Genomic DNA, 10,514 nt, shown 5'->3' on the forward strand with positions numbered 1-10,514 from the left:
TTATATAATAAATTCCATTTTGTTAAATAATTGTAATTTATAACCATTCATTGTGTCTTTTTTCTCAAATATTTTCAAATTAAACAAATCTTCAACAGCAGCAAAAAGACCTCTCGCATGCTTCTTTTTAAAGAAGCAAACTTGTTGTCTATATAATTGACTTTGTAGTCCTCTATCAACTGTCCGATATTCGGTGTTTACAGATTCCGGTATTGTCCATGTTTAATACAATAGTTAAAAGAAGGGAAAACTTAGGACTGAATTATTCGTCCGGTATTTAGAGAGTTCCGATTTTCTCAGCTTCCGGTTTTCTCAATTTTCACTGTATACAAAATTAACCAAAATGTTCATTACAATTTAAGCTTAATAGTATTATAATAACAAGTCAAATTAGTATCTGATATTGTTTAAGTAAAATGACAGGTTTCAGAACGCAGCACTTAAGTGCAAACGTTTACATGGAATAATTTGATAATTCCATGCGTCCAAAATAGATCGGTCAGCACTTGTTCAGGGTAACAATTAATGAAATTGTAAACATTGCATGATTGTTGTCGTTGTTGAATATTTTTTAAAGAATCGTTGTCCCAGTTATGCGCGTCAACAATGAAACATTTTTCTGAGAAAATTATTGTGTTTGAATTGTCAACAAATTCGTTTCTTGTTAAACATAAATGCAAACAAAAAAATGTTATGTACGTGTCACACACTTTCAATTCCAAAATATTTACGCATAAGGAAGAATGATCGACAGTATTTTCCAGCCGATTGGAAGAGCAGTCATCGTTGCTATCAACGGCACTGAGGCGTAACAAATATCACCACCGTGGATTTATTCTCACAATATTTCTTTTGTGACGTAGTAGAATGGAAGTAGATATTAGTTTTGAGTGCGTTGTTGTAAAATATTGGACGTTATGTCGTTTAGATGATTGTAATTAATCACGCAGACTTAAGGTCTTCGTGATTAAATTACCGCGCATCTGTACTCCATAATGTGGAAAATTTTGCAAAAAAGCACTCAAGAACAAGATCTATTTCCTAAATAATTTTAGTGAAACATGGCAAAGCGGGTGGCTAAATCAATTCCTTTTATCAGTAAAACTGGACAAGTCGCAAATGAACTGACTCAAAACAAAACCATTTCATGTGTGCGTATCTGTATTTAAACGTGAAGTCATATAAATATTTTTTTTCACATAATTTCCAATACAATTTGTTTGTCAAGCCATACTTAATGCCAAATAAGATTCAATATATTACTATTTGATGGCCGAGTGGATAATTCGTCGGACTTCTACTTTAAGATTGCCTGCCGCGTTGGTTCCCATCCGTTAAAGTAATGCGAGTCTGCAAGAAACTTCAAATTGTCTTAAGTACTGGCCTATTCCATGAACAGGCTTCAAAGTGTATCGTTTTTGAAACATTTTAACCTCAAACACAATCAAACAAAAATAAATTCTGTATTAACGTATATGTAAAAAACGTACATCACTGTTATATGTCAGAATACCTTGCTGACGTCCCAAATTTAAAATCAAGTCCCAAATTTAAAATCAAAACACATGTCAAATGAGAACAATTGTTTATTGATCATGAAAAATTACTCCATATTTATTTATATCTGAATATTCAAATTAACAAAAATGTATATAGTTCATCGTTAGTTAAACGTTTAAAATAAGTGTTCAGAATGCTATGTTATTATTTTAATTGTTGATATAGTTATAAAGATTTGATCTACTTTCAAATGAGCAACATTAATAACAATGTTCATATGCCAATCAGATGGGAATTATGCCAAACATGCAGAAAAACTGTTATTATATTAATACCGATTGCACACGCACTTTCCATATGAATGTCTGTATAACTAAGAAGGTATTGGTTGTTTTGCTTCATAAACATTCATCGATTTTGCCTATACATATAAAACTTATCAATAAATGGTCGTACTGTTACCGTGCATGTAAGCTGGCATCATAAAAATTGTAGAAGTGCCGTTGATATTATCGTCTTCGTCATCGATTGCAATGGCATTGGCAATGGTATTGCTGGACTAAACAATAATGCGCTAAACTTTCTCTTTAATTGAGTCAAATTCAAATTCAAGGCTTAATAAAAATGTTTTAAACAAAGACAAAAAACGATTTGTAATCATTCAATCCACATCGCTCATAATTAGGCAAAACTCAAAAACCACCAAAAGGCGTGTTTCATACAAAATAATGTTCAGAATTATTTGTACAAATCAAATTTCACATTTTAAACTAAGATGCTCATTTGAAAATATAACAATTGTTCAAAAATGTTTTATCCGAGATATTGAAAAAAGGAAAACAGATTAACAATAGATCAGAATTACAGGAAGAGCGAGTTGAACACACTGAGTTATCTATTTTACTTCTTTGCACAAATATGTTGTCTTAAGATATCACAATGCGCAGATAATATTTTTCTTTAAAACAGTATTTGTATTAGAAAAATTTATACTTCTCGTTTAACATTAACAAAACAATAAGTGTCTAAATAAAGGAACATATTTTGTATTTAAGGAACACTACCAAATGTCAAAATCATAAAAAAGAAAACATGAAATTTGAAAATACAACATAGATTAACTGGGGCACTTAAAATGGAATGACAGAAAAGAATAATAAAGAAATATACTCAAAATCCAATTGAAAAATCGATAAATGCAAGTCTCATTCCAATTTGAATAAAACACTTTTAAATGCTTTTCATTTTTAGATTATATTTAACTTTTCAAAATCGGAATAGTTATCAACCTCTATTAAACGTTTTTGGGGGTATTTACACGTACCTTTACAAAAGTTTATAGATGACATTCAACATCATCAGTATACATACGGTGCTCAAAGCTATCTTGGATGATACCGCTGACGATGCTGTTGAAGAATAATGTGATATAGATGAGTCTAAAATTCTATATCTATCTAGTTAGTTCAAGAAAGATGTGATGCACTAACGGCATATATGGTCATTCACAATTGACATAATCATAAGACGATGAACAGCGTAACATTATATATACACCTATACCATTTAAAAAAAAGAAATATAATATATATGCGATTTTGTCAATTTGATTCATTAAGAGTGATATAAAAATAAATTCCCCAAATTTTGACATAGAAACTCAGATCTTTGCATCTGAACATAAACCTCAGTGTATAAATAGCAGAAAACGGTTTCCAATTTCAGTAAAAGCTAAAATATCGTCCGCCCAAAGTGCAAGTAGTCGTATGAATTTAATCATTTGAGATTTAGCAAAAATTCATGGAAAATGGAAGAAGAATATTTCATTAAACTTTCTACTAGGTTCATTAAGAATTTAAATGTTCTGAATGGTTCACCATTAACAGAAATGAATAATAATCAATTTTGTGAAGCTATAATCAAATATTGACTTACGTTTCGCACACAATCCACTTGAAGCAACAAATCCGTCTTTACATTTGCAAGGACTTCCAACTTTATCACAGCTAGCATTTAAACCACAATCCGTAATTGTTGAACAGTTTTGACCGGCCGCTAAATGGAATTTAAAATAAAAGTTTTAATTGATAATAAAACATTTAAAACTAGAGTAGTGAGTTCTTTTTTCTTCTCAGTGACATACTTTTAAAAACTCGTTTATAAATTATCTCAAATTGTTAAAGGATTGAATAAGCTTCATTTAACAAAGTTGTTCAATTCAAGCATTCACAGTGATCACATTCTTGTCTGATAAAGTGTATTACAAGCTTGGTTTTTGCCAAAGATAGACATTTACAATATGCTTTCATTTAAATTCAAACATATTCTAATGTTTTAATATCATGTAATGAAAAACAATTAAGGATTAAAACCGCTTGTTCTTGGTTATAACGTTTCTTACATGGATGTTAATTTTTGCTCAACTTTTATAGAAAAGTGTTTTATGTTTTGATAAATACAATATAATCGACGTTAAAAAAGTTTGATTAACTCGGTTTACGCATTAAAAATTTTATCACTTGTATTCAAATAAATGCTCAGCAAAATGATTTTAAGTAATGAAAGAACGTTTTACATGGTTCTGCCGAATATTGCCAATTATGAAGTAAATATAAAGATAAATGACAAAATTCACTTTCCAATTGTACAAAATAATCTGAAATATTTTCAGTTTTGACATACATGTATTTTATGATTAAAACTATATATAATAATCAAACCTTTGGGACAAACTCCATTTTCCTCAACATAAGTTGCCTTGCAAGAGCATTTGCTTTTTAGACAATCCGCATTTGGCGGGTCATTGCAATCTGATGTTGTGCTACATGAAGTACCAAGAACTGAAAGGAGTATTTTAATACCAACAGTATACCACTCAAAATAGTTTGACAGGACAAGCTTCATAGTTTTGTTACATTTGTTAAAATTTTTGTTAATTCAGCTGATATTTCTTTTAGTGGATTATTTTAAAACCATAAACTAAATAAAGATTAGTTTATGCAATGTTTATAGCCTACAGATATACAAAAGAAACATGTAAATATCAAAATTTTTAAAAACGTGTTCATTTAATATATCATTGAATACGAAAGGTTTTGATCAAACGTAAATACTTTTCAAGCATGTGTCATCTTTGTTCTTGTAACCTGATTTACAACCACACTTTTTTGAAATGCACTTGGAGTTCTTTAGTGTGCATACAGTCGATTCAGTTGTATCATTACAAGGTTTGTCGATAACTGAAGAAAAAACAGTGGCTTATATAATTTTAATGTATAGAAACGAAACAAACTTTACCATGAAGAAATATTATGTCCTTTAATATTTTGTCTACTTGAACCAAGCATCGTTTACAAAATCACAGGTTAAAAAATAATGCAATTTAAGAAATCCAGTGCAAAATCAAATTTGCTTAAACCCTTCTACCTTATAAATATTGACATACTTGTCACTTCATCATTTCTTCAATGTAAACTTTTAAAACTTTCAGGAAAATTAACATTTGTTGATTTTTTCCTTGACATATCATTATTAATTGAATATTGTGTCACATCATATTAAAGACAAGTGATACAGTTTGCAACCAAAAGTATATTTTAATAAATGTATGCTTTAAATTTTTAACTTAGAGCTTGTTTTAGCAGAATTAAATGATAGTAAAAAATACTTTTGGGAGTGCATTTCCCTTGCACGTCTTTAAAGCTAGTATCACACTGACATGTATTTGATGTACACGAGGCATTTCCTGCACTCGAACAATTTGACGTGTCCGTGCAGTTGGAACCGATCACTGGAATTATAAGGCATTCGAAATTGAACATTTAAAAATAGTTTACTAGAACTGAAGAAAATCCGGTTGTATTCCCAAACTGAAATAATTTCATAATATTTGATAGTTTTAATTTTATCCCTTTTAAATTATATGAAGTGTTCATATGTTTAGACTATTAATTTCATTTTACAATGTTATAAAAAATTATTTTAAAGATAATATTTTCTATACCTGTCTACTAATAAGACTTTGATTCGAATTAAAAGGAATATCGGTATATGCAGGGAGCGTCACATTATAATACCAGGAAGTGTTGAGAGCAACTTAAACTCAATTACCTCCTGATGAAGCAGCAGCGCCTGTGTTCAGGTTTACAACTGCACATATTACACAGAGCAACATACATAGATATACAGACTCCTATATTAAAATACACAAAAATATATCAGCAAGTTAAACACAAAACAACTTAGTCGAAACTAATCAATATTTAGTATTCAAGATACCAAGCACAAAAATCCAAGCATTGCTATTTAATTTGTATATGAGTATTGTGTCGCTTGAAAATAATGGGGTTGCACTTTTCGAACAAAACAAATAAGGGAAAATAGATAAAGTAGACAAATAAAAATTTCTTGAATTTTTAATATCTATTTATATTACGTTTCGTTTTATGTATTAAGGAATACTTTAAACAGCTTTCCTTCCTGTTCAGAAAAAATGTTTGTTCATTTAAGCAAATAAGACTTAAAATATAACTATATGAGGAATTTGTTGTTGCAGGGCTAAGTAAATAATTCTTTTCATTATATTACAAGGGTTTAATCATTGCTGATCTTTCACTTGCATAGGACTGCATTAAGTAGCAAATATTGCAACCACTCCAGTTGCTACTGTTAGAAACATATATTTGTTCATTTATGAGGATAGAATAACAGCGGTACATTTTGCAATTTGCCATGATTGGAATATCTATATATTTTAGTTACAATATAACTAATACCCCTTAAACAATCAAGGATATTGTGTGTTAAATATAATTAGATTAATTGCATAGCATGTACAGTCTTCTACATATTTGTTGTTGATATGAAATGCTCGTAAATGTATTACATAATACATCGGCAGATATAAGACAAACTTCTAAAAAGATACATGTATGTATGGCACCAATATCAACCTTACCCTTTCAATACCTTTTTTGTCATGCTCATTTCCATAATAATGTGATCATAAATTTCTACTCTTTTTTTTTTTGGACTGCTCGTCTGGATTTCGAGTTGTGCCGCAGAAATATTTTAATTAAAATACGTCTTTCTCAAAGAGTGTTATAAATTTGAAACAGTGTCAATTTTCTTAGCCAAACATTTTTAAATCACAAATCTTCAATATATAATTTAGGGAATAAATGTAAATATCAATGAAAATAGAGTTAAAGTATTTTTTTTTATATTGTACCAACAGCACCGCTTCATGTAGAAACATTTGAGTGTTGATTTTAAAATCTGAAATGCATGCTTCCTCTCTGTAAAGTTAAATCATTTCACTTTTTTGCGTTCTGCAACTCATTGTTTGAACAAAGTGTTTGATCAGCACGTGTCAGATTAAATAATCAATAACACAGTAACTGTCTCACGAACATCTGTTTTCGTTAATTACATTAAGTTTGACAATTAATGGTCGATTTAAAAAGACTGATAAGATAAACTAATCACATTTTGTGTGATAATGTTCCATAAGAATTATATTTTGCAAAATGTATAGTTTATAGTACAGAAAATGTATTTTATTGTTTTTATTGTTAACACCTATGAATTTCAATAAAATCAAGCCATAATTTTGATCAGGTGATACAAATTACAGCGCTTTCTCATTGCCTTCACTTTATGCCACTGGTCTCTTTCACTATGTGAAAGCATAATCAATTTCCTTTTCAATTTATTCTCAAAGCAAGATTGTGGTTGATATACGGTAGACTCTTGACAATCAAGTGACTATATGATCTCCTTTCAGGGAGCATAAATTTATTGCCTAATGACCATATGAAAAATACTCGACGCCTTTAACGAAGGCATGGCAACAAAAATACACATACAAGAATCAGACATAGCAAAGCATTAGCAATTTGGGTGAGTTAAAGGGGGCTTTAAGAATTGTCAATCTTTGGGTATTGTACTTAGTCAGTCAGATGGTTTTAAAGGGGATTCATCTGTATTGGTAATCATTTATTTTCTTTATCAGAATAATTATTGAAACTATTTTTGTTTTTGTATTGCATATAAGCAATATAGACAATAACATAGACGAAGTATTTTCTACATCCCCTCAGTTCGACTGCAGGCAGCCATATATGGCCACATGACGTTAAAGCCGCATGACGTCATGCGGCCTTGAACGCGCATCTGCGTCAAACAGTCAAACATGCGCGAGCACATATTTCACATCCTGGTCGGATTACGTAGGCGGGTCGACTATGGCCGCTTACATACGCTTCAGATATAAAAAACGCCTTTTTTCAAAAATAATTATCATTTAAAATACTTCCATATAAACCGTAACCATATTTGCATATAAAAAGTCAATTATTTCCGTTAAAGTATTTACTACAATGCCTATAATAACTCTTTAAAAAAGCATTTTCTCCAACCATAGAAGGTTAAATAGTTGGGACATTGCCTCAAATATTCTGAAATAAATTACAGGGCATTTTGATTACAACCACTAAGCTTCACTGAAATTTATTGATATGCCTTCTCCGAAACAAAAAATATTTTCATTAGTTTGAATACCTTATAACATGCATCTAAGTAATTTAAATCTACAATAATTACAAAAAAAATTAATAGACATTACCCATGTGTAACTTTGCCTCAGACGTTTTGATTATGTAATAAAATATTGCATGGTACTGTGTTAAATGAAATAATCACTAATATGTTAACATTTTAATCCCTATGTTGAAATAGAAATAACAGAATTGTCAATTATTCAAAAATGTCTTACCATGATTGTTGTTCAGTGTATAAATTAAATCCGCCGTCCTTCAACTGACGCTGACAATGCGCTAGAATTTATATGATTTTGTTATCTTTTCTGTCACGTGACATGTCCCGTTGGCAACCGTCCTTCTATTTACAATAAACACATTTGTCTGTACCTGTTTTAGCTGGGTTGCAATTTGTCTTTAATCAATGCTCTTTTTTGCAATGAATTGCCTGATTATGAGAAAAGGTCATAGGTGTATTATATTAAAGCTTTAAAAAAACGGAAACGACACTCATATGAGAGCACGAATTATGAAAATTCAAATTTCTTCCTTGTATAGAATTAAAGGTCAAGTGAACGACTTTTGTTGTGTTTTATGTTCGCAAACATGTATGAACAAATCCTATTTAGTTGAAAGTATGTGATAACAAAATCATTTAACTGCTTTACACATGATGTCACTACCTGGACAAGTAGAACATTTATGATATGATGTGTTAATTGTAATAAGATTTATTACGCCTACAGTCTTCTGCAGATTGATAAGAAATTCTTATTAAAAGATAGAGAAATCATCTTCAAGTTTTGCATGTAACAAATATCAACACTGTGTCAATGTTTGGCATAATATGCTTTGCTGTGATTATATAATTAATTTTATAATAGTTTGGATACCTTTTTATTGAAAATGTATCAGAGTTTAGTCGTACCTATAGATGCACTGCGTTCGTGACTGTGAGTGCAGGTTCCTACAGTACATATGCTTGGCTACGCTCGTAGATTGGCGGCATTCTGTCTAGGGTTTACTTTTTACAACGACGGGGAAAAAGGATAATGATACTCAGATGATCGTACAGTGGTTACATTTAATCTACGGTTTCATATTTTGACGACAAAGAAAATGTTTTAATTTTTACCTATGATACAAAAACGAAAGATCATCGATACAGTCGACAATTGGAAATATACTCAGCAGCACAATAAGGTGGTCTTTTATTTGTTTCGATGCTCTTTCCATTATCTTATATACCCCTTTAAATGCTCTTTTACTACTGTATGAACGCTTATTATTTCCCATTACATAGTTATCAATATTTTGTGTCCTTGGGATCCAGCAGACATTTTCACAAAATATTTCACGATTTATCTTAAATATTTTATCTAGGATAATCGTAAGTCAAATCTTAAATCATTTCACAAAGCCACTCGTTAGATAAAATTTTATCTCAAGATAAAAAATAGTCTTTATCGTAAATTTTACAATAAGAAACGTCCGTAGCAACGTTCATTTGATATTGGTGCTGCTATAAAATCAAGTAAATTAATGAAGAGCTTAAAATATAGATCTGTACTTAACAAAATCAAATTATCCTCAAAATTACAATAAGAAGAACAAACAAATTCAAACCGATACATTTTCTACCTCAATTTAAAATTGTTTTACGGATTCTAGTGTGATTCAGAAACAAAGTCAACTACATTTTTGTCAAGGTATAAACAAAAAATAATTAGATAACGACCATGCTGGCAGTAGAAATTGAACTAACGGCATGGTATAAAACATAAGTTTTCAAAATTTCTAGACTGCCACCGACAAGAGTTATGTTCAACATTATAAACGCATAAATCGTATATTTGTCCTTCAGTTATTTTATGGTTTTTTAAGTGATATTTTACTCTTGAATTACGAAAGGGGAACACCTATCGTAAAGTTACGATAGATTCTACCCTTAATATTTTCCTATCACATTTTTTTTTTGAAAGGATGATTTATCGTAAGATTTCTCTTACGATAGAAATTTGACGCAGGAATGTTTTGGAAAAAAAATCAGCTGTCTTTTTGAAAGGAGGCATTTTGTAGTTGTTAATATTTTCACAAACCTAAACATATTAAGAAAATATATTTTAAGTGTACATGGAACAAACAATACACATGACATATCAATACATTTTGACACATTAATTGTACGTATAAATTTATACTTTTTTCTTATTATATAGATTTATTTCACTGTTGTTTTTTCTTTTTCTTTTTTATATTTGCACAAATGCCTTTACATAACGAGACTGCACGAATGATTGTAGTTTTTTCTAAACTGTGATAAAGTTTGACACATCGTCATTTATTATGTTACACAAACATTTTAAATCACAAACAAATCCTTCAATAAACAGATAAGCGTATAATTTTGAATATTAATGCGACAAAAAAGATAAACTAACTTGAGGAGAAGTGCCTTTGTACCGCTTTGTATGG

General features: G+C 30.0%; 1 protein-coding gene across 2 annotated transcripts; it reads right to left on the reverse strand.

Annotated features, from left to right (window-relative positions):
• Positions 1 to 2,796: 2,796 nt before the first annotated feature.
• On the reverse strand, positions 2,797 to 8,427 carry LOC132724405 (multiple epidermal growth factor-like domains protein 11). 2 transcript variants are annotated; one of them, XM_060709257.1, is made up of 7 exons: positions 8,276 to 8,425; positions 5,611 to 5,692; positions 5,168 to 5,290; positions 4,614 to 4,739; positions 4,221 to 4,340; positions 3,436 to 3,555; positions 2,797 to 2,909 (listed from the first exon to the last, which is right to left on the reverse strand). In XM_060709257.1, exons 1-7 carry the CDS (start codon positions 8,276 to 8,278, stop codon positions 2,827 to 2,829), a joined length of 657 nt encoding a protein of 218 aa, XP_060565240.1. In that variant the 5' UTR covers positions 8,279 to 8,425; the 3' UTR covers positions 2,797 to 2,826. The 2 variants fall into 2 exon arrangements, with proteins under 2 accessions (XP_060565240.1, XP_060565241.1); XM_060709258.1 differs by lacking the exon at positions 5,168 to 5,290 and having other exon boundaries at positions 8,276 to 8,427.
• Between the last annotated feature and the right edge of the window lie 2,087 nt (positions 8,428 to 10,514).

Source organism: Ruditapes philippinarum, unplaced genomic scaffold, assembly GCF_026571515.1.
Source record: "Ruditapes philippinarum isolate M1 unplaced genomic scaffold, ASM2657151v2 ctg1049_1_1_1_1, whole genome shotgun sequence".
Taxonomy (NCBI): Eukaryota; Metazoa; Mollusca; class Bivalvia; order Venerida; family Veneridae; genus Ruditapes; species Ruditapes philippinarum.